At 37.5% G+C, this 25,325-nt stretch overlaps 1 protein-coding gene across 6 annotated transcripts in view; it reads left to right on the forward strand.

Moving 5' to 3' along the window:
- ARL15 (ARF like GTPase 15) overlaps positions 1–25,325 on the forward strand; it is a 241,983-nt gene that overhangs the window by 62,072 nt on the left and 154,586 nt on the right. For all 6 annotated transcript variants that reach the window (XM_071425422.1, XM_071425423.1, XM_071425424.1 and 3 more), the window contains 2 exons: positions 18,058–18,202; positions 20,963–21,022. In XM_071425422.1, coding sequence (XP_071281523.1) covers positions 18,058–18,202; positions 20,963–21,022 — 205 coding nt within the window. The remainder of the gene's footprint in view (positions 1–18,057; positions 18,203–20,962; positions 21,023–25,325) is intronic.

The raw sequence follows: 25,325 nt of genomic DNA on the forward strand, positions 1-25,325 counted from the left end.
AGGGCCTGTGTAAAGCACATTACTTGTTTTATTTTTAAATCAGTGAACCCGTGCTTTTAAAAAGGGACTGTGTCATGTTCTCTTCCTCTGCCTGATCCGGATGCACTGGAGCTTTTGCTGTCTTGAACAGTATCTACAATGATTGCTTTCTAAAGCCTGTGCCTTAGGTAGTTAATTTTCTGCAGTGGTACAATAGCATTTTTGATGTGCAGAGCTGCATGTGAATAGCCAGTATTAAAAATCTAGCATCAAGGCCAGAAACGATTTTGTAATACAAGGCTTGACTAACAAAAAGTACTGTTTACTGAAGTGAGTAGCTTGTTTATTAGAGCAGAAAACTAGGAGTTGCTGGAACTGGGAAGACATGGGAAATCGGAACTACAGAATGGTATCTGCCTTGATTGATCTACTTTTATGTTACCTCTGTTCCAGCTGAAAACCAACAGAATTGGATAAAAGAAATCTGTTGTAAATTTTTTTGCTCCTGCCCTATCCATACTTCTATATAAAACAGCATTTTTTTCATTTTTTAAAAGCTTTTCATGCAACTTCTTAAATCATATTTTTTGTTAAGACAAAAATGTTGCTCAAATGTTCTGCTCGAAATGCATGGTAATGTGATATGAGCGCCGAGGGAAATTCAATATGGTACTCTGAGATGGTGCTTTACTTTTTCTCTTTGTGGGCACTGAACCCATTCCTATAATGACAATGCTATCACAGAGGAAATTTTGCTGAACTAATAATTGCCTTGCGGTTGAGACACCACCACAAGTATTTTACTGCTGAAGTCAGCTGTGGTGGAAATGAGCCTCCCTCCCCTGATTTGGCCCATAGCAATGATCTCTCAACTGCCATCATCACAGAAATTAATGGAGAAACGGATCCCCTCCCACGCGTTAGCGTGAAATCAAGCACCCGATCTTGGAAAGAATCTGCACGCAGACCAGCGGGCCGCCTGGCGCGGGTGAGCAATCCCCACGTGCTGCTTCCCGGGGCAGGGTGCCTGTTGATTCACTTGGAACGCCTCGTCCCTGGGGTGTAGTGCTCAGTGATACTCAGCCTAGGGGTGATGAATACATGGATAGCTATGCTTGAATCCACATTCCTAGAGAAGGGGTGCAGTCTCCTGGACAGCCAAAGATGGTAAGAGTTTTTAGCTACTGTTACTATGTAAGCATCTAGGAGTACTACAAATAGTTCCCAATAAAAAAGCCTAATCAAATTCCTCCTACATTCTTTGGGATATGTCAGTCCTTTCAGTAGTTGGGTTTTGAAGCCCTAGCCTCCTAGGGTTTAAAATTGGCAATTGCAAAAACAAAAAGCATTCCCCCCAACAAATGAGCAAATCCCCCTGAAGGAATGAGGCTATGCCATCCGGATGATTCTCTTTTTCTTCGTGTGTTCATTTTGGTGGGCCCTACATATGCATAGTATATGTTGATATTGAAAATAAAAACTTGACCTTTACCATGCAGTACCTCTTAACCTGGGAGGATGTGACTGTAGAATAAGCACAACTGGGAAATAGCATCTCTTCAGTATTGAAACGTTTTCCTTTGGTTGTTTGGATGGAAGCATTGACCAAAGTGAGTTAAGCACTGTTATTATCAGGCTATAAAAAAACTACAGAAAAAAACTGATTGGAACTTGATGCCATATTCCAAAGTCTCTCCCTATAGAGTCATGAATATAAATGATATTTAAAAGAAATTATTTGAATACTGGCTCAGCTGGTAAAGGGAAAACTGTATTTACTAGGCGGGGTATAAAAATCCAGTGAAATAATTCAGGAATCTTCACCTTCATGATGTTGAATACCTCTAGAACTTTTAGATCCTCAGGTGTCTGAATGAAACTTTCAAGTGTTGCAAGTGTTGGGGATGAACAAATTTATGTGCCCATTCATTTACAATGTGGAGAACACCCAAGCTAATGAGCAGAAAATGCTGAAGGGTATAGCTGACAGTTCTGCCACATGATCTGCAGTGTAAAGTGGTTGAAAACTGCAGGATCATTATGTCAGTATTTTTTTTGAGGGGAAAATGTGGTTGTGAAACTGTAACTGACATTTCTCCCTTTGACAGAATAGAAAATCAAAGGTTTTGTTTGTTCATTTTTAAAATAATGTTATCTCATGTCTGTATTGGAAGAGGAGTGTTGTAGTGTTGGAGAAGTATTTTTCCCTATGTGTGGCCAATGGAGAAATCCAGAAAGTATAGGATGTTTGCTTTCTTTGCCAATATTTGTTTTCAGTATCAATTTATAATGGCAAAAATGATCACATCAAATTCTTTAAAACCAAATCCATACAATCTGGTTTTTGTTTTCACTGTCCTAAGATATCAGTGATGAAGTCTGTTTCTAATAACTAGCTAATGAGCCACTGAAATAGCTCTTGTTGCTGACATTCTTTCTGGGAAGATTGATTAAATTCTCCAATATGCTACAGTAAAAAAGTAGATCTAGTGTGCAACCAGCACAGGAAATGTTATGAGCAAATTGCTCTTCCACTCATGGTGGTTCTTACACTGAGACTAATGAATATTGCAGGAATTTGGAATGCAGAATAGGACTAGTATGACTTTTCAAATATATTTGGAATTTGTGGAATGGCAAGCATGAGAAATCTTGCTTAATTTTTAACCCTCATGTAACTGGAAGAGTGTTTCTTTGAAATTTTCCTTGAGTTCTGACTCTGCTGACCAGAGATACAAAGTACGTAGTCCAAGTGATGGTCTTATTCTGCTTTAGAAGGATTAATAGTTTCAAATCAAGATCAAAAGAATGTCCAATATATGTAGCATGTCATGCAGCTTAATCTACCCTAAGCGCATAACACATATATAACACTGACCTTCACTTGGCATGTTAGTGATGCAAAGGAGTTAAGAGTTTAGATTTTGTTTGAGCCTCAAGGTAGTGTTAATTCTTGCTAAAATAAGTCATCCACAATAGGCACTTAAGGGAAATTCAAAGCTATTAAAGCAGATGGCCTGCCAAAAATCATAAGTCATCTATGACAGTCTAATAATGTTAAATTCTTTGAATATATGTAAAAATGGGGAAACTTGCAGTCTAATTCCTGAAAATGTGGGAAGCACAGAATTGTATGAGAACACTAATGTTGAGTTGCACTGCCAATTCACACAATTCTTTGTTATATATAGTTTAACTTAATGGGGTGTTTAATTGTTGACATAAGTTCAGCAGTTTGTCCAGGAAATATGTTTTTGTTTACCCTCAATGAGATCCTGTGTGACACCTGCAAGATAACCTTTTTTTTTTTTTTGTCAGTGTTTTTGTCTAGCCAGGCAGCATCAAATTATTTTTAACCAGAAAATTATGAAGAGTCCTTTGCTATCCTAAAATGCCACATATAAGCTGCTTTTGTTTCCTAGTTAAAAGATCCATGGTGGCACAATAATGCAATACCATCATGCTGCTTCTTGCACGAGGGTTTTTCACTTTTGTTTTTTTTGCGGTTGGTCTTTCCCACTGCGTGACTTTTCTGATACTTCTGAACCCACATAGCTTTAAAATTATGGAATGAAGTCCAACTCATATGCTTGATATAGTTAAATTTTGCTAAAATATGTACTTCTACCACATTTTCTGTGCTGGTAGGTTCACTAAGGAAATTCTTAATTTCTTGGTTCAGTATTATTTCAACTGGCATCTGTGGTATATCAAGCTGTCCCTGAAGGATTTTCTTCTGTGTTTATCTGACACACAAGAAAAATTTTTCTAGGAAATGCCACTGAATAGTATGGTTGATTGAAGGAGAAAATATATTGCTATTAGGCTGGAATGTAAGGTTTAACAGAAGAGAAAAGCAGGAGACAGCAGGAAGAAGAATCATGATACATTTGTCATTAAAATACTTCAGTGTGCCTGGAAGGCCAAGTAGGTTTGAATGTTTTTACAATGGAGTTCATATGTATGCTTAGTGCAAAAATATTTACCTGGTTTCATATTGTTGAATGGTGTTTTAATTGCTATCAATGTGATTTTTCTAATGTGAACATTTCCAAATCAATTTATGGTCTGTTGGAACTTCATCTTATTTGTAAAAGATTATTTTTCCAAGGATTTTTATTGGGATAGGACTTAACTGTTTTTACCATTTAGGGCTGTACAATGTCCCCAGCTGAAAAAATCTTCAAACATTTAGACTACAGCTTAATAGTTAGTTTTGATTTCTGTTTCTGGACACAAGTCAAATATGAGACTTCTCAGCTCAGTTGTGTCCTCTTACAATAAACTACTTTAAATTGCTCTAGTTCCCTTGTGCTCGATGGACATAACAATCATGTTCTCATATTTTTTGATGTCTTTAAAAGCAAAACTAGCACTGAAGTTTGCATTTTCTTGTTTGCTTTAGACTATGTTTCCATGTAGAATGGTTTTCTTTTGAAGTACATATAGGTTGAATCAGTGCCACAACTAAATTCCAAATCTGAACAAGATTAAAAAAAAAAAAAAAAAAGTAATTATTGCTTTTCTTCTAGGGTATGGAACTTAGATCCTTGGCTGCTTTACACACATTGCACTATGGCTTGGATTATGTTGAACTTCAATGGTATTTCACTAGAAGTAATACATTAATAGCAACATGTTCTTCCCCCTTCCTGCTAATTTTCCTAGGGTATTTTCCCTGCTCTTTTTCTAAATTTTACATTAGCCTCAATTTAGTGAAGTTAGACACATTTAAAAATAGATTTAGTAAAATTTGTTTCTAAGAATGAATTTAAAAATAACCTAATTTACAGCTAGTGTCAGTTTGAAGATTTAGGTAAAGGTACATAAGTTTTGGAAATCACAGTTGACCTCCTAATATCAAAGACCTTTGAGAGGTTTTTTTTAAGGAAAATTACTTAAGACAGCATATGTTCTCTAGAATTTATCATTATTTACTTGATTTTGAACCCAAGGCCTAGATATTTTGTTCTTCTCTATCAAATTATTTCTGACTTTGAAGAAAGAACACTTAATGCTTTAAAAAAGGTCTGAAATAGTTTAGTTTCCTGTGGTAAGGAACTTGGAAAATTCAACAGGAAAACCAGTAGCTGTTAGCAAATGTTCAGATTTGATCAGTGTGATTAATAGTAGCAGAAGAACTTCTGCTTCATTGTTCTGCCTAACTGGTGAGTCTTGATGAATGGTCAGTCTTATGCTTTTTTTATATGTTGCTCCATATTGTTTAATTTGGTTTTCTTGGTACACATCAGTTGAGGATAGTGAGCTGAACACAATTTGCCTCTACTCTGTTGCAGGAGATCTAGGGGCTTGTGCTATCCTTTGGGCACCAGAAATTTCAACTTGTCAGAGAATGCAAACAGCATTTTTTTCTGATTTATATAGGTTTTATAAAATGGTTGTATACGAATGAGTAGAAGACATTTTTTTGCAGTAAGTACTTCAAAATGTGATCTTTCTGCTCTTGACCTGCAGAACTGGAAGTGACTGCAGTCTTGGAGGATCTCTTCTTTTAATTCCTTTGGTTCAATATCTATCCAGAAGGTCCCTGCTACTTCCTGCTCAACTGTACAAGTCCAAGCTAGGTTGTCCAAGGTTGTTTGTAAAACTGATGCCGCACTACCAGCTCTTACTCTGTTGGGCTGTGGGATGTGGGGCAGAGGTTTTGCTTCCTACTAGTTTACAGAGGTAGTGTTTTAATACTGAAGTACATCAACATCCTGTTCTTCTCTCTGTTCTACAAACCTCTCACGTAAAAGTTCATCTATGTGCATGATGATTCTACCTCCAGGTATCAGTAAGGATTGTGTGCAGTGCACTAGGAAACCAAGGTGTAATGTCTCTTTCTCTGCTTTTATAGATTGTCATTTCTTACTGATTAAGCATTGATCTCTTTAAGACATAATTTGTGATTTTATGCTTTTCTGGCAATAATCTTGACGGCATAATCTTAAGAATTTCTTGTGAGGATGAGGAAACCTGATCAATTATATGTTCCTTCAAACAAAGAGGCTTATATTATTATTACTTAAGAAAGTAAAATTCTTCCAATGCTTTTTCAGTTACAGTGATTTTTGACATGTTTTAGAGCAGTTATTTTCCTCTGACATCCTAGGCTTCGTAACTCTGTTCCCCAGTAATGTAATCAAACTGCACTCCTTAGTCCTTGTATAAAATGGCATGATATATTCCATGCCTTGTTGTATCTTTTCATTGTAATAAATTGCTTTGAAGAATTACTTGTGGGCTGTGAAAGCATCCTTTTCAGTGAAAAATCTCAGTGGCATGAATAGAACTGTGTGCATATTTTCTCATGTTCTGTGTGTTCTCTGTGTTTCAAAAATAGTGATTTAATGATATGTAGGTAATTGGCAGTTGCTGAAGTGTCACTGTTTAAGTTTATTATGCCTTTATATTACAAAATCACAGCTTACAGTTCTTTATTGCAATTCTTTAGTAATCTGCTCTAGTAATCTTTAGGAAAGTGAATGTAAAAATTTAAGATACTTAAAACAAAAAGTTGAATTAAAGCAATGTACTGCTTTTACAACTAATCCTATGTCTTAGTCTCTAAAAGACAACTGTCTTCCATTTCTTAAGCCTGTTTTTATTCATTGTCTCACTCAGAATTATGCTACCAGCTACAGATTGCTTATATTTCTCTGATAGACTATCATCATTATGGCAATTCTCACTGGTCTTCAGTGATTTTTTCTCTCTAGCCAGCAAAAAGGAGTTTCCCAGCTTGGCAAGATTTATGCTTTTATGCTGATCTAGAATAAAAAATAAAATTTTAGTTCCTGTAAGAAGCAGTGAGTCAGTTCTTACTGAAGTGTCTGCAGCCTCCTTAGAACATGTATTAAATCTCCCACAGCTAAACATTAAATCAGCTGAGGTACCAAGCATCCCAGAGCTGTGCTCAGTTATCTGAGCAACATGTTAAGTGTATTTCTGCTTGGATTTGTGATTGTATTCATCAACATCAGGTGTATTCTTAAGTAACAATCTGTTGTTTTTTAAAAAACAGAAAATTCTATGGAACTGTTGAATAATGATTATCTGAAAAAAACCAAGAAACTCATCACACTTTTCATGAAAGCAGTATCATTGGGAAACAGATTGCACAGGAAGGGCTCAGGTAGAGGGTGTCTTTTAAAAGTGTTAGTTTCCTTGAGCTGACTGGAGGCTGCACCTACTCAAAGGAGAAAAATTTAATTTCCCTTAAAAGGCTTTCAGCAGTTCTGAGACTTAAAAAAAAAAAAAAAATCTGGCATAGCAATACGCTCCTGTGGATTGAAGTGTTTCATGCCTCTTAATTGATAAAAACTGGTGGTTGTTTCACCAGGAGAAATTTCTTGGCTTGGGCTGTCAGCACCACATAGCAGGCACACTGACTTACCTGTGAGTCTGCATAGCTGTATGGCAGGCTGTTTTGTGAGCAAACCACAATAATGGGTGTTTTTACAAAAAAATAAAGCTGGTTCTTGCCAACTTCCATTTTCACCTAAAAAAAAGTTAAAATTCAGCCATGGCTTTTCAAAGGTAACATAATCTGTGTGTTTGGAATTTGTCTACAGAATATTTTTTACCATTTATTTGGGATTTTTTTCCCACCTAACTCAAAAAGATGAATAGGCATTGGTCAATGCATACTAAAAAAGAAAAAATATATCCCCTTTGTGTGGTTGTTGTGGGAGTTTTTGTGTTTCTTTTTTTCGGTTTTGTTTATTTTTTTAATAGTGCAAACTCATGCAAACAACTATTATCTGTAGTTGGCACATTTCTCTGTAGGACCTATTCCCTTCACTATCAGCTGAAAATCACCATCTCAAACTGAGTTGTGCTTCCCAAACTTTCAGGCACTAGAAGTAGGGCATCTCTTGGCATTCTCTTTAAAATGGTTTAAAGGCTATGTAGTCCTTGATTTATGCATGCTCAGGAATAATAAATTTCAGTTCTGATTTTGCTGTTCTAAGTGAACAAAATAGCCAAAGGAGTCTTCATCAGCAGGGTGGCAGCTGAGAAGCTCCACATGGGCAGACATGCCATATGTAGGCAGAAAAAATATCCAAACTTGCAACTGGAGACCGGAGAAACGTGAAATGCCTGTGTTGGAGCATGAGATGTTTTCAATGGCTGAAGTTTCTCAAACCTAGCTCATTAAGAGTTTGATTGAGGCTAAACCTGTTCTGCCTTCCAAGAGGCTCTCATTGATTAAAATTTGAAGAATTTTTAATGGTACTTGAGATTCATATGCCTTCCTCTAATTGTATATTTTGGATTAATGTTTTTGTGTGGGTTGGTCTGTTTCCTCCCATGGTAGTAATGTGCTGTGCTAGCCAAGTAAAACTGTTATGCTGCATAAGGGGGTGGGAAGAGAGGTTTCTGTGTATATTCCCTAGGGTCTTTTGGTCAAAACAGGTATTCTCTTGAAGTTTCTCATTTTTTGTAAATATAGTGTACTGGGAAAGTAGGAGGAAAAGGCCACATAAGATTGAAATAATTCATAGGGAAACTAATGCATAAGAGATATTTTAGCTTGCAATTACCTAGTGTTTCAAATTCAACACTGGAGACTGGTAATGCCATGAACTGGTAATAGTTTATTGGATCTCCCATTTGTGACTGCACTAATACTAGGATAATTCTTGCTCCATTTTCTGGTGTTGAAAAGCAGTATTGTCTTTAGTGTTCCAAGCAGAAGAATTCTTTGGCCAGAAGACTTGCACAGTCTGCAAAATCAGGCTATCCTTGTTCTGTCCACCTCCTTCTATTATCTAAATCCTCCGATTACTTCTTGTTGGATTGTGTATACTGGTAAAGCTATTTAGATCTTAAGTCCATACACTGTTTCTATTTTAGTAACTTTTGTTGCATCAGTTTCTACTCATGTCTTCTTTCCTTATCCCCTGATAATATTAGGGTAATCAAGCATTTGTTGGTTTGTTCAGTTCTTGGTTTGGTATGTATGAGCAGAGAGCAGCAGGGATTCCTGAGCAGGTTTTAAAGTCACAGTTGAAATTGTACTTTGCCTCTTAATGTATTGTCACACTGTCATGATTGAGTTTAATTTTGCTTTATGATATTTTGTAAATTGATTCTAAAGCTCTCATGTTTGTGGCTTCCCCCTGCCCCACAGATGTCAATGGGTCCTTTTCTTCTCCCTCTCCCTGTTTATTTTTTTGTTTGTTTGGTTGGTTTTTTTGGTTTTTTGTTTGTTTTTTCTTTTCTTGTTTGTTTGTGTGTGTTTGGTTTGTTGTTGGGTGATGTTTTTGGTTGGTTAGTTGGTTGGTTGGTTGGTTTAGTTTGGGGTTTTTTTGCACAGTTTTTTTTACTTTGACTGATACTTACAGTCTTGTACTTACTATTCTGTCTCAGCTATGAACTTGTTCAGTAAGACCAGACTTTATACAAAACAGTCTGGACCTCTGTCCTCAGAGATTTCCTCTTTTCTCTCAGATTTGATGTCAAGTGTTAGTTTTGAAATCTTTCATAAGAAGGATCAAGATGTGTCTTGGGGCTTAATCTCAGAGGAAACTTTGCCTCAAGTAAACATTAGTTATTCCTTCTTCTTCCCTCAAAATACTTAGAGTTTCTCTAGGTTACTTTGCTTTTTGATACTCAAGAGAAACACACCCCAGGAATTATTTTCTTTTATTTATTATTATGATGCCAAGCAACTCTGAAAGCTTTGGATGAAACTGGTTGGGAAAAATACACTGGAGTTTGCCTGTTTCTGTAATGCTACTGATCCAATAGATGGAAGAATTCAGATCTTGTTACTTTTTTCAGGGGCTTATTCACTGGTATCACCTGAATCCCCCTTGAGATCTTCTGGCTGTTAGTGCATGAGGACAGACTTCTCTTGTTTGTGCTTGGCTGTTCCCATGCTTTTTTCAACTATCTTTCAAATTAATTTGTGTTTATTTTAACTTAACTGGGTTTTTTTGAGACCATTTTGTTATATAGATCCTTTTGCAAAATGCAGAAGCTTCACTTCACAGGGCATGATGGGTCTTATTCTCTTAATGTACTTTGAATTTGCCTGCAAATTTCAAGAGTAGGACAGCAGCAGTAACTTTTCTTGTTCTTTAGTTTTTAAATGCATGGAATACAATGCAAGTCTTCATTTACCTCTGTCTAGTGTACAGCCAGATTCCTCTTTGCACCAGATATATTTCTCTAATTTTTTCCTTTGACCCATTCTGGCATGGGGCTTAAAGATGTCACTCTACTGTTTCAATAAATCCTCTTTTTGATATTGTTACCAAAGTCATCCTATGTGTGCCATGTATGTCGAATACTAATGTCCAAGGTCTTGTGTACTTGTGAATAGTTTTTGAGGAGAAAAAAGAAACAAAGCATGCTGTTGCATGTAGGTGGCATGCAGTCGAGTAGGCAGCTCAGAAAAAAATCAAAGAACACCAAGTGGTCTATATGCTTCTTTCTGCTTTTGTGATCCCATGTGAACAGAACAGAATTATTCATTCAGTGCTGAAAAAAAAATTGTTTGGTAACCCACCTTGTAACACACATAAATAATGGAAGAGCTTTTTGTGTTTTGTATCAGAAACTCTACAGGGATGGCTTTTAGCAAGCCTGAAAGCTCAAAGGTGTGATTTTGTTTTAGTTGTTGTTATTTGTGTGTTTTTTTTGAGGGGGTGTACTAAGAAAAAAATGTATACATATTTTATCCTTACCAGAAGTTAGAAGTGACAGGAAGTGTCACATCCTTAACTTTTGCACATTTGGGTGGTGCTGCTACTGCCTTTTTTGCTGGTGTTTTCAATGATTCTTCAGACTTTTTTTAGTGTGGTTGTGTGTCCTTAAGTTGTGAAACAAACTGTTTGCAAAGGCTTTCTTTCATTCATCTTTTTTGTTGTCTTTGTCTCTTGCTGTTAAATGTGAATGGACGGGTGGATTGAATGAGTTACTCTTGTGCAATAAAACAAGTGGAAAGCAAACTGTCAGAGAGGAAACAACTTGAGCAATAATTCTACACTTGATGGAACTTAGAAGTGTCCAAAAGCCCCCTTGCAGCTTGACTTGACACTGCAGTGAAGCAATGATTATCTTCTGTTCAGAGTACCACCTGTACATATGCTTATAACCATTTGCTGACTCAGCTTTGGTTTATCATAGCTGTCTGCCATTTAATTTTATGTAGGCTTTTAAATCATACTACTTCACTGAATATCTGAGTACATCTAGAACTTGATATTTAGTACTTCATTCTTTCTTCTAGTGTGAATGTAAGGGAGAATCATAATTTGGTTTTGATTTTATAGGGAGTGGGCAAGAGATTAAGGTCAGAGAGGCTCATTTTCCATTTTGGATGTGTGGTTTGTGGTTTATTTTGGCTGATGGTAGGGGAAGGACTCCTGTTGCCTTACAGCTTCTTCCAGGGAAGTTATGTCTTTGGCTGCATTTATTGAATTTTTATGATTCCTGAACTTTGGGTCAAGCCTTCATCTAAGAGCAGTTCATCTGATATCAGATAAAACAAATTATCTCCTGCAATTTGACCCACTGTAGTTGTATTATCATCACCATGAAGTCCTTTGAAATTATAGCTCTGAATGGCAGTGTCGTATTTGGCCTGTCAGAAGTCATCCAGTTCTTTCTTTTTAACTGTATTTCCTCTAAGCCTTCTCTGTTGATAGCAGAGTTATCAAATATGTTAAAACATGAATATGTCTCTGTCATTTGTCTGGTTTTAGTGCTTGAGCCTGTGTCATGTGTCTTGTTCATCTGGGACTACAAAGGATGTTGAAAGTTTTTTAAGGGTATTGCTTCTTTTGAGGTTCCAGAATCTGGCTACGCTGAAATACCAAGAGGCTTTTGATAGGGGATGGTAAACAATTACAACCAATGAATCCAAATGTATTTCTTCATGGTCAGAAGGCAGAATTTGAGATTCCTGTTCTGGACCATATGTTGTTGCTTCATCCCTGTAATAGGTGAACCACTTGAAATTCAACAAGGTCAAGTGGAAGGCTCTGCACCTGAGGCAATACAATCCCAAGCACCTCAGGCTGGGCAGAGAATAGGTTGTGAGCAGAGAATAGATTGTGAGCAGCTCTGCTGAGAAGAGCTTGGCAGTGCTGGTGCATGGGAGGCTGGACATGACCCATTCATGTGCACTCACAGCCCAGAGAGCCAAACGTGTCCTGGGCTGCATCCAAAGGGATGTGGCCAGCAGGGGAGGGGAAGGGGATTGTGCCCTTCTCCTCTGCTCTGGTGAGACCCCACTTGCTGCATGCAGCCATGGGGTCCCCAGCATAGGAAGTCAATTGAGCTTTTGGAGTTGGTCCAGAGGAGGCCTGAGCATCTCTTCTATGAAGACAGGCTGAGAGAGCTGGGCTCACTCAAGCACATGTAGTGATAGGACAAGGGGAAATGGTTTTAAACTAAAAGAGGGTAGATTTATATAAGGTGTTAGGAAGAAATTCTTTACTGTGAGGTTAGTGAGACCCCGAAGCAGATTGTCCAGAGTGTTGCGGTGATTCTTCCTAGGAAGTGTTGGGTGTGGCTTTGAGGAAACTTGTCTGGTGAAAGGTGTCTTGGCCCCTGGCAGGGCAGCAGGACCTAGATGATCTTTATGGTCCCTTCCATCCCAATCAATTCTCTGATTCTGTGATTTCTGTGAGGTGGGATATCACCAGGACTGTTAGCTCTTTAAAACTGCCTCACTTCCTTGAGAAATTGTTTTCTTCTGTCCTTTTTTATATTATCCTGTCTTTAATGCCTATACTTGTTGGTTTTTCTGCAGCATAGGCTGATATAAAGTTGAAAAGGAGTAGGTGCACGTGGAGAAGGAGCGCTTTTGGTTCAGTCTGTGGGCTGGCCACTCACTCCTTAGCCAGGTTAAACTAGAGGATTGCTTTATCCTGTGCGAGGAGTGATGTAGCAGGTTAGGAGACCTTGAGCCTTCCATTGGAGTTCGGATTGGGGTGGAGGATCTTGAGAATAGTGGTCACTGCTTAATGAGGTTATGGGCAGTCAGAGAAGGTGTCTAGTCATGATGCTGGGATTTTTACCTGTGCTAGACATCACTCAGGCTGGCAGTGTCTACATGCATCAACATTAATCTCTTTCAGTAGCCACAAAATGAACAGCAATCCTAGGTTTTGTCCTTATTACTGAAGTCATATAGATGAAGATGGATCCTGTTTGTTTTTGGTTTTTTTTTAGAGGTATAACTACTTGTACAGCAGTATGGAAACTGAGGAGCCTGCATATTTAGCTCACATTGTGAAATGCATGGAATTGTACTAATTTAAAGTTAAGGTATTCATACAGTTAAAATTTAGTTTATTTATATATCCATCACTCCCCCACCCCTACCCCCCCCCCCCCCCCCCCCCCGCCCCCGAAGCCCTGCACAATGTACAATTTCATTCTGGTGCCTTTTGTGTTTTATTACTTGCATTCAATTATGCCACTGTTGTTCCCAGTTGTTTCCTATCGTTAACATTATGACTGTCTGTCTTGTGTCATTGTGCCCCCCCTTCACATTACCTCTTCAAGGTTTGAGGTTTCTTGTGCTTGCTTGATCTCAGACAACATCAGAGCTATGAAACCTACTGTGTGCAAATTTTACTTTTTTAATAAACTCCTTGAGTTTTATCAACAGCTTCAGATGATTAACTAGTCCTCTGGATGTGTGTGCAAGTACTAGAAGTCTTTTGTTCAAAGATACCTTAAATGAAAAATAAATTGTAAAAGGAGACCATTATCCATAAGTAAAACCAAGAGAGGGGGAAGGGAGCAGAGTAAGCGTTGAGCTTTCAACCTTAATTCTGTATTTCAAGAGCTCTGAATGCTTGGTTTGTTAGCATTAGTGCTGCACTAACTTAAAGTATTTTTCCATGAGTGTGTGTGTGTTTAACCAACTAAGCATGAAATCCCTTGCTTCTGTTTGTCCCTATTAAATAGTGGCAACAAAAGAAACAGACAGGAGATGGGTCCAGAACAAAGCAGAAATAATGGAGTATTTCACCCCAAAAAGGAGAGTGAAACGAGAAGTACAATGAGTAGGCAAAGACAGACTCAACAGCTGGAGGCAGTTTAATGTGTAGAGAGTACTAATTCAGGGACATTTGCTGCCCAGATCTTCAATCTGTGATCTCTGAGTGGCACATATATCAGAAGTGTTTGGCCATCCCTGCTATAAACACAATATGCTTTTCCCAGAAGAAATCTCCATAGGGCTTTAAAGGGACACTGTCTAGGATTGTCAGCATAAATACTGATGTGCCTAAAACCCAGAATCATCTTGTTGGGTTGGGAATCTGTGAGGAGGAGTAGAACTGGCTAGCTTCTTCCCTTAACTCTTAAAAAATTGTGATACATGCGCATTCAGCATTCCTGTACACTGACTAGTAAAATGAAAGTAACAGTGTTGCTGAATATTGCAAAGATTTCTACAGACTGCAGCACCTATTACTCCCAGTTTTCTGGATTAATGCATCCTTTTTTTCCAAAAACTGATTAAATGCGTACATTTTTAAAGGTACCTTACTGTTTTATTTTCTGTACTTAAAAATATGTTTTCTCATTAAAAAATGAATTCCTGACTCTCCCTGCCTGCCTCTTTTCATGCCTATTTCCCTCATCCAGTGGCTACAGCTTTGTGATATTCTCAAAAATTATGAAAGCTGACAATTTGACATGTCATTTCCTTTATACTAAGTAAGGTCTTACCCTGATAAGATGAGAAGGCTCAGAAAAATGTTCAGCTTTTGTTGCTAGCAGTGGTGTCTGAGTACATGACCATATCCTAAACAACCTTTCAGTGACTGTGCCGACTAGCTCTGCTTGACCCTGTATTTGCAGTAGTCCAATGTTTTCTTTTCTGTCTGCTCCAACACTTTTTCTAAGAGGCACTGTTTGGGTTTAGAGTTTGTTTTGCAATACCTAAAAGGCATGATTTTATTGCCCATTGAGCAAATCAAGTTTGGGAATCAATGGAGGAGACTTCCAGGTCTATATCTGGCAAGTTAATTTGAGCTTCTTTTATGCCTTTTGGGTTGGCTAAATGGAGTGGAAAGTATGATGGTTTGGGAAAGAACTGACCACTAGTTGTGAGTTAAGCAACTCTCTTAATGTTTTTGATGTATTTGTGTTTTGGAATTCTGGAATTACTTCTTTAGTTACTGGTATACTTTTCTTGCAGTTTTGTGGTTTTCAGCGTGCATTGTAATATGTGACGACATCTTAAATAATATGTAGCTCTAGTCCATGGTTATAAAATATTTCAGGATGCATTTCCTGTCTATAATGAAATACTGAATATAAGATGCAATTTTATTTGCATGGTCTGTGACTTCTGAATTTTCTACTCCCCACAGATACTGTGTAGCTACTAGATGCAGCTGCCACAGTTGTGACAATAAAGGTTTAGTCTCTATTTAATGGATGCTTAAATGGCCCTAACTTTGTTAGGGAGCAGGTAACTTGAGGCTGCTAGAGAACAGGAAGAGAGTGATCAGACTGTTTGTATAGTGATATTTCCAATGGGAAAGATGTTCATTGCGCCTGAGTAAGGAGAGTTGCAAAACAACTTTATAAAGTCTAAATCTGTTTTTACAAGCATCCTCTACAACGTACTCTAGAATTTCTCATCTCAGCTTTTGCTAAGTGCTATACACAATAGCTTAAGTTTCAGCAGCTTTTTGAAGCTAGAATATTTAAAAAAATGTTTTCATTACAACTAAACCAAGTTACTGAAGGAAATTACCCTAGCAGAAAGACAAAGTCATGAACATAGCAAAGATAAGGGAATCATGCCAAATAAAATACAAGAGTGGTCTGGGGGAAGCCATGTTCCTGTCTTCTAGGGGTCTGTCTGAAATTTTCATGCCTAACTGTGCTTAATAGTGAAGGATAAGTGAGGGGTGATGAGTCTATGTATGCTACTTTGGAGATTTTTGATCATGTGTTTCATTCACAGCATATAAAGATTCTCCAGTCTAAGTTGGACTTAGGGAGTTTGCAGTAGAGAGATCCTGAATTTCACAAACCTGCTTGTCACCACAGAGCCTCTGTATATGTTTTACAAAGAGCAGAAATTATCTTTCACAGAACTATGTGTTATTAGTTGCTGTCAGGGCTTGAGTGTCACATTTGGTTGCATAAGAACCAGCACAGTGGCTGGACAGAGAAGCACAGAATTCCATGAGCTCGTCTATTCCTTTATGTTTTTCAGTGTCACATCAAGAGGTTGTTGCAAAGATGCCATGATGACAGGGACAAATGGAATCCTTTTAAAGACTGGGTATAGAGGGTCTGACACACAGCCTCAGGAGCTCTGGCAAGCTCTGAAGGATTTCATGCGGCCCTTCAGCTTGATATCCATTAAGTGGAAGCTCTGTTTAAAGGAGTTTATCTTTTTCAATGAACTCAGTTGGCCTTTCTCACTTAAGTACCACTGTAGAATGTTTGCTGTGGCTTTGTAGAACCGGTGAGATGAGTATAAACTAGTAAATTAATAGAACAGCAGTAAATAAAGCTAGTAGACAAGTTTATTCCTTTGAGGTATGGACATATACAAGGGCAAACCTTAAAGAAAATAATTTTTGAATCAAATCATCATAGAGGCAAAGCTATTATTTTTAAAATCTGCTGCTTTTAATCAGCTTAAATATTATTGTACATATTCTTACTTCTTCTAAAGTGTTGCTTTTCACTCTTTTAAAAGATGCTGAAGTAGTTTTGTAGCTTTCACTGAATTTATCTTTTGCTTCTTCAAAGGAATGTAAGCTGTTTTGGCAGCATGTGTAATAGCTTACCATCTATACTGAAAGAATCCAATTAAAGTTCTGTGTTGAGTGAGCCGTCCTTTTATAATCACATTCTCACTGGACGACTTGCTCACAGGGTCAGACCCCATTGTTTGCATTAGAGCCTTACTGACATCAGTTCAGTTTCTCTGCTCCTCCAGTAGCCCTCAGTGAGAAAACCTGGGCAGTTGTCAAGACAAACTAGGTTAAGGTTGTAAAGACTGGATTTCTTTTCCTGCAATCGGTGCAGTGCAGACTTTTGGTTAATATGGAAATAAAGAGCTGGGGCTATGTAAAAACAGAATGTGTGAGAAAGGGCTGATTGCACAGATGTGTTTTCTCTTCCCTATTAGAGCAGATGTCTTCCTTTGATATAAAGGTGGCAGATACTGGGGAAAAAGTTATTTATGTCTATGTATATTGGAGAGGCGGAAGTCTACCTTGGAAATCAGTGCGTAATTATGCTCCATACATAAAATATAAATTTCCTAGCTTTCCTGGAATTGTATGCTTTTAGATTTTTACATTAAAAGTTTCTAAATTGCATATAATCAAAGAACTGAAGAACTTAATGAGGGCCTAAGGAACCCTTTGGAAAACTTGGCCTACTTTGGCCAAGTTAAGAGAAGTGAGCAGAAATCTGAAGTACGCTTTGTGTAGAGAGATTTTGTTTGTTTACATTGTGATTAATTTGTACTTCTCCAGGGAAAGTGAGATATCTGTCTGGCTTTTACTAGATCTATGTCCAGAAAGATTTATTTGTTTATTTATTTATTTATGTACAAGCTGTTGTTCTGAGCTGAAATGCGTGACAAAGCAAGCTTAGAAAGGATATTAGTGGAGCAAAGGTCTCTGATTCTTTTCTGTGACAACAGGTAGAGCCTGGTCAGTAGCTGCTCAGGACTGGCTCTGATATTCACACCAGGTATTGCATGAAATTAGCACAGGAAGGAAACTCATGCATAATCAGCTGCAGAGCTGTATAGGGCATGGGCCTGTCTCGTGGTGTGAGCAGTTTGTGCTACTTGGGAAATGGACACACAGCTTTTTGATGTTTAGGTGAAAAGTTAACATGTATACTTGTTTTGTTATAAAGTTTTTCTAGATTTTAGTTGAGGTGATCTTAGTCTATTAATTGTTGACTTAGTCAAAATAAGAAGTTGGAATAATACTTGCTTCTCTCCAATGCCTTCAAGTTTATAAACTTCCTTCTTAGAAGGTTAAAGAAAGAAAAATTTGCCATGAAAGAAAACTAACCTCTTCCTTTTGTTTTTGTTTTGCCCTGTCCTGGCAGTGTTTTAGAGCACTTTGCTGCAAGGGACCGCCACCACCACGACCCGAGTATGACTTGGTTTGCATAGGCCTCTCTGGTTCTGGCAAGACAAGTCTTCTATCTCAGCTCTGCAGCGAAAGCACAGAGAATATCGTGTCTACCACAGGTAGGATGCTCCCTTTGTTCCATGGTGTGCTGGAATATTGCCCAAAGATGACTGCTGAAACACATAGCAAAGGCTGTAGAGAACTTCAGCCTACTTATCTTGCTGTTAAAAGTACCTAACGGATCACTTTGCAGCTACCACTACTTTCTTTCAGTATTTGTTCATATATTGGAGAATATCCATGAGTACATACAATTTGGAATATGTTAAACGTCAAAAATGTGTGGTCTAATGAGGCAAAACTGTAACATACAGTTATACTGTGCTGTAGACACACATTAAAATGTTTGTTTCTTCTCATTTTATTTTTGATTTTTAAAGTCTCACTATGTGTTGGAGAAAAAGGAAGAGAATATGCTGTAAAATAGAATAGGACAGTGATGCTGTGAGACTTTAATTGGGATTTGTTTCTGTACGTACTTGGTCCATGCTGCCTTGTGGTATATGCTAGCAACCAAAAAAAAAAAAAAAGGAAATATGAATTTTTGGTGATAATCCCAGCTTTTTAGATGAGCAACAGGCTTGTTTATGTAGTAAGGGCAGATTGTGATCAAAGAATTAATTTACAGAAAGTTTCAGTGGTACTGAGGAGATACATAAAAACAGACAGCACAACCACAGATAAGACGTATCTTAAGTCCAAAAAATTTGAATAGGCATCTTGATAATGGTGAACCAGAATGCCTAATACTGAAAAATATGTTTTGATTGAAAACAACAAACAAAAAGCAAACAAAGAACAAAACAGCACCAGAAAAACCAGAAAAAGACACGTGAATTAAGAAGAGGGAATACCTGGCTGGAAAGTTCAGAAAGAGGGCAGATTAGGTCATGGAGGTTGAAGAAATCAGGTTCAGTGGCTGCAGCAATTATTAAGGTTGGTTTGCTGATGGAACTGATACTAAGTGTTGTGCAAGTACCTTGTGTTTACAGTAACATGGCTTTGTGCTGTAACTGTGGTTCATGGGCTTGAATTTCATGATTGTGCCTTAGCAACCCTAACTGCTTTTCAGTGTATGTTTTCTTAATTTACAAGAACATAAGATTATTTTATAGAAATGTAATTAAAATGTAAAACAGGTACAAGAAAATAGTGTTTTTATTAACCTGTGAATAGTTAACCTGTGGCCTCTGTAATAGTTAGAGAGATCTGACAGTTAGCTGTGAGAGGGTGACTAACTCAAAAAAGTTAGAAAGAAACTGTAGAGTAATGAACCTTTTAAATTTTTTTTTTATCCCTCTCTTGAGCTTTATCTCTGGGATTAAAACAGATTATACTTAAATATTTTAGACACTGAAATAAATAGTAACAGCAGTATAAATAGAAGTATAGAACAATCAGAGAAAGTAATGAAAATACCGCTAATTAAAAATTAAATTGATTTTGTTTTTTTAGACAGATGCAATAAAATACCATTATATGATTAGGTAACTTGAGGAATGAAAACCAGCTCGGGAGAATACTAGGCAGGCAAACCAAAATTATGCACATCTAGGGTACTCAGCTTATAATAAATCTTAAATGTGGCATATCAGACAGTATTGTGGAGAATCCAAGAATACAATGTGACCACTTCTCCACTCAGGTTTCAAGCTATAATGTATATTTCTGGTTTTTCATCAATGCCACTCAGGTCCATTCCATTTTTTTCCTTTTTTTAGAACGAATTTAGGATTTCTCTAAAGATAACAATCCCCAAAATATTTCATAGTTATTCCCTTCAGATTTTCTTGTACTTTCCTCTATTGTATCTAGCACTGATCATAGTAGGAGTACTGTAACATCTACCAGGGAGGAAAAACATCTTGTTTCTCTTAAATGATAACTAATAAACGTGAAGTGAAGCACATTTTCTCAAAACCTCTTAACTCAGTTCACAGGTATGTAATCATGTCGAAACTACTTGTGCTAGATGGAAATAAATTTAATGTCTGTCTGGATATTTTTTGCTGAAAGAGCACACATAATTTTTCCTTTATAAAGTATTATGTATGCTTATATATATGTATGCACTGAACATGCAAAATTTAGTGTATAATACATTGGTATGGCTGGGAGCCTTTCACATTCCCTTTCTTTTGTCTGTCTGAATTTTCAATTAAGGGTAAAGGTCACATTTTGGTAATGTTTTTTTTTGTTTGGTTGGATTTTTTTAATTTTTATTTCAGTTTTAAGCAAAAATCAGGCTAATAGAGGACTCTTAGATATTTCCAGTATGCTTATGACCATTGTAATCCAACTAAGGTCTGTAGAAGGATCTTTCATTTAATAACATTTATAGAAAGAATTAATAATCCAGTTGCAACCAAAACCTATGGAGTTTAAATGGAAGAATACAATGATTTGAATTGCACATTGTTTTCAAGGTCTCCTAAAATTTGGAGAATGATCACCTCGTATTAGTGGTAGTCTGGATTGTCCACTTTAGCTGTAGATGCAGTAAAAGATGATTTTATAGAAGTATATTCTGATAGAAGGTCTGGATGGAAGTTTCGTGCTGAATTTTGTGTGCCAGGTACTTGTAATTGAAAATTACATTGCTTATACTGATTTATTCTTGTTCCACTCCATGGCACTCCTCCACCTCTTACCCCCTTCCCACTGCCTTTTAACTTACTTTTTAAACCTATTGAAACAGAATTTCTAAGGCAAAATCCTGGTTCTTGATGGAAAAAGTTGTTTTTTCTGAATATGTGCAATTGATTCCAAATGGCCCCTTTAACAAATAGCTTACTAATGTTCTGTATTTCTCTCCTTAGGTTTTAGTATAAAAGCAGTGCCATTCCAGAATGCAATTTTGAACGTAAAAGAACTTGGAGGTATGGTATTTATTCTTTTGTTTATAAAACATGCATGTCTAAATCTCATCATAACTGTCAGTTGTTTTAAATTGTTAGTTATTTTAAATTTTAAAATGATAGATCAGTACAGCTGTAGTTAAAAATCTCAGCAGATTTTTAAAGCAGATAAAGCAGAGAATGGCTGTACAAATCCTGACCTCAAAGAACAAAGGGTGAAAAGCAGGAGGAGTGGAAGGCGTGTGGTGTATCTCCTTAATGTAATTTCTTGGATTGCAGTGTTTGAGTTACACAGAAATACAAACTGGACTGTAATTTTAGTATGGCTCACATGGCAGCTCAAGGAAGTGTATATTCCTTGTGTTTATTGTATGTATAAACTTTCACTTATGAGAACTGGCTCAGGTAACTATGTGAACATTTGTCAAAACCAATATATTTACTGCACCACTGAAAGTGTTGCAAAGGCAGCCAACTTATAATGAGTTATATTCTTTGAGAGCTGTTCTCTTGTTGGGTTTATTGGATTCTGGAGCAATGGTTGTTTTATGGTTGTAGGATTTTTTTAAACTTTTCTATATACAGGCAACCTATTTGGCTCCCAATTCTCACTCTGAGTCTCAAGTGAGGTTGTTTGTTAGAAGCAAGAAAACAGTCTCCTGTGGAGAGTTCTCATGGAGTCTAATATTCTTCTAATTTGAAACCCACTTAGATCTTCTTCATATTCTAGATTTCTGTATATCTTATTTATTATTTATGTAAACATTGTAGACTTAATATTGAGGATATTTATTAGATTTTTCAGTGAGTTTGTAACCTCTCCTAAATTATCTGGGGTAGAACCTGACTTGGTTCTTGAGGAAAGTTTCAGGAAATCTAGTTGCATAGTAGTTGTCTTACCTGAACTTGTTCCAAGAAGGCTTTGTGATAAGCACATGTGAAAGGCATAGCATTTCCTCTTTACTGCCACTAGTCCATGGATTTAAACATACATGTTCCTGTTTGAGCATGCATTCTGCAAAACAAAAAAAAAAAAACCCAGTAAGTTTTCTTTCATAAAGGGACCACTCAGGGATAGTGTAGATACTGCTTGAGTGTATTATGTGCATTATGTGCACTTAGTTATAATGTCACTTTTTGGATTTTTTAAAAAAATAGGATGAATCATTTGCAGTCTAGTTTATATGTTCTGCTACCTAAGCTATATGAAATATTTAATTCATGTAGATAAATACAATTTTTTAATCAAGAACTGAATTTGTGATTCAATAGCAGATAGCAGATCCTTGTTAAAGTCTCTTAACATTTTCTGATCATATGGGTATGTGTGTTTTGAGAAATCTTATCTTAGTGGAGAGTTTTGGCTCATGATGAGGAGTAATCCAGAATACTTGATTTGTCGTTTTCATCAATTTATCTCTTCTCAAAGACAGAAGGATTGTCAGAATTTTTTACTGCACCTTTTACTTCCTTTTTCCTTTGACCTATAGGTGTTTGCATGTCTGTATGTAAAACTTATCTAATTTGATTTCTTATATGAAATATTGTAGAAAAATGCTAGTTCCCTTACCTTTTCATTGTCTGGTAAGAGAGCAAAAGCAAGCTTCCAAAAGTTTTGTTCCAAAAGTCGGTGGTCACTAGTAGCGTTCCCCAGGACTCATTATGGGTCCCAGTTTTGTTTAATCTTTATTGATGGTCTGGAAAAGGGGATCAAGTGCATTCTTGGTTTGCAGATGACACCCAGTTGGGTGGGAGTGTTGATCTGCTGGAGGGCAGGAAGGCTCTGTAGAGGGATCTGGACAGGCTGGATCATGGGCTGAGGCCAATGGTGCAAGGTTCAACAAGGCCAAGTGCCAGGTCCTGCCCTTGGGTCACAGCAACCCCAGGCAGTGCCACAGGCTGGGGCAGAGTGGCTGGAAAGGACCTGGGGGTGCTGGTGAGAGCAGCTGAACATGAGGCAGGCTGTGCCCAGGTGGCCAAGAAGGCCAATGGCATCCTGGCCTGGATCAGCAATGCTGTGGCCAGCAGGGCCAGGGCAGGGATTGTCCCCCTGTGCTGGGCACTGCTGAGGCCTCACCTCCAGTGCTGGGTCCGGCTCTGGGCCCTCACTGCAGGAAAGGCACTGAGGGGCTGGAGAGAGTCCAGAGAAGGAACTGGGACAAGAGAAGGGTCTGGAGCACAAGTGCTGTGAGGAGTGACTGAGGAAACTCCTCAGCTGAGGGATTATTTAGGCTGGAGAAAAGGAAGGTCAGAGGTGACTTTGTCACTCTCTACAACTGCCTGAAAGGAGATTGTGGCCAGGTAGGGGTCGCTCTCTTCTTCCTGTCAACCAGAGACAGGATGAGAGGACATGGCCTCGAGCTGCACCAGCGGAGGTGCAGACTGGACATCAGGAAGAATTTCTTAATGAAAACAGTTGTTAAACATTGGAATGACCGCTGAGGGAGTCACCATCCCTGGAGGTGTTCAAGAAACAACTGGACGTGGCTCTAAGTGCCGTGATCTAGTTTACAAGGTGGTGATAGGTCAAAGGTTGTACTTGAAGATCTTAGAGGTCTTTTCCAGCTTAAATCATTCTGTGATTCTCTAGTCAGCATTTAACCTTTTAGCTGAGAAATGTGTTCCTGTTTGATGAGGGTAAAACCTGAGCTTTCTGGAGTAGGCATGGTTTCTCTCTTGCTCCTATATGAAAATAAACCAAAACATATTTCATTTGTCACCCTAGGACATCACTGTTAAATTTTGTTCTGGAATTTCTGCTTCTGATGTTGAAGAGAAACTATGTTTTGCCTGATTGCTGGAGATTTTTTGTCTTATTCCTGTTGTTTTGCCTTCAGTTGTGATGCTATTGTTATATAATTTCTCTTTACTGTAGTGTGGAGGTCTTGTCCAGACATTTGATCTTGGAAACTTGAAGGAAGGCATCTTTCTTTAACAACCACTGCCTGTTGTTACATGTTATTCACAGAATGACATTCTATACAGTTTTAATGTTCTGTTGCTTTGTCTTTTTAGGTTTAGGTAACAGGAATCTTCATATGTCATCATACAGTAACATATTAACAGTCAGCATTTAAAACACAGCAGAAGTTATACTGCTTAAGGTTCTTTTCATCACCCAAGCATTTATATGAAACAGATGCTGTGTAGTATCCTTTCTGTTTCATTGAAGCAGTATTCTTCCTTGAGGTTAAAGATGGTGCTAGTTTTTACTGTGCTGATTGTCTCCAAAGCTGATCATGAAGCCAGGTTTTATTTCTTCGTTTCTACAGGGATTGTAAATTTTCAGGCAAAATATAGAGAATATAGTCTCCCTTCTCTAATCTATTCAAGGACTGATTATCTCTTCATCCTCCTTTAAGATTTAGGAACAGGGAACAAAATTTTGTTGTGCTCTCTTTGCAGAAGTTTTTCTTTGAAGCACACGATTATAGAATATTAAAAATTCAACACAATTTCTGTTTTTTTATTGGGTTTTTTTCCTAAGACAGGAACTTGCAGTCCTAACAGAAAATAAAGGGTTTATCCAATTTGATAAATGGTAAATGTTTTGTAAAAACCTAGAATTTGATCCTGAAAAAGTAAGAATATATAGAGAGCTTTCAATTCTAACATTAGGCTTTCTTGAATTACTTGAAAATAAAGTCTTGCTTTATTTGCTGACCAAGTTGAACTGCCTGTTCTCTATGTTGCTATTTTGCTGTACCAATAATCCCTTCCTTGTCCCCAAGAATCTGAAAAATAATGTCATTTTTTCCCCAAAAAAATTTGGTCTAAAAGATAATAAGTATAATTTAAATTATTGTGGAGATGTGCCATGCCCTAGTCCACATTCTTTCAGAATGTACTCTTACCAGAACAATTGGAAATGTCTGTCTTTATTATGTGACTCAGCTGAGTAATGATATCGAAAGAAACTACGCTTGTGATGATTTCCTCTTACAGTGCAGTAATTTGTTGTGGGAACTATGGCTGACACTGTGTGTGATGAACATAGAGAGGAGTGGGAGAAGACTCTAAAAATAAGGCAGATGATAATGTTTGTTGTTCAGAAGATTCTAACAGTGTTTTGCTGAAAAAAGTTTGGGATGCTGAATGCTGAGGTTGGTTCTCAAGATAGATTAATGGAGGTGCAAAGGCAATAGGAAGCTTTTTCTTTGGTTCTAACAAATTCCAACCTGAAGACACAGTGGCTGAAAGCACCATTTATTCCCTGTTTTTTTAAGCCATTAGCACTTGTAATGCTTTCAAAACAGAATATAAAGTTCCGGTTTAGATATTTCTTCAGGTCTGTATTAAGATTTAAGGTCCATGCTGGTAATCA

Source organism: Agelaius tricolor, unplaced genomic scaffold (assembly GCF_023055355.1).
Source record: "Agelaius tricolor isolate 1412-34295 unplaced genomic scaffold, bAgeTri1.0.p SCAF_4, whole genome shotgun sequence".
Lineage (NCBI taxonomy): Eukaryota > Metazoa > Chordata > Aves > Passeriformes > Icteridae > Agelaius > Agelaius tricolor.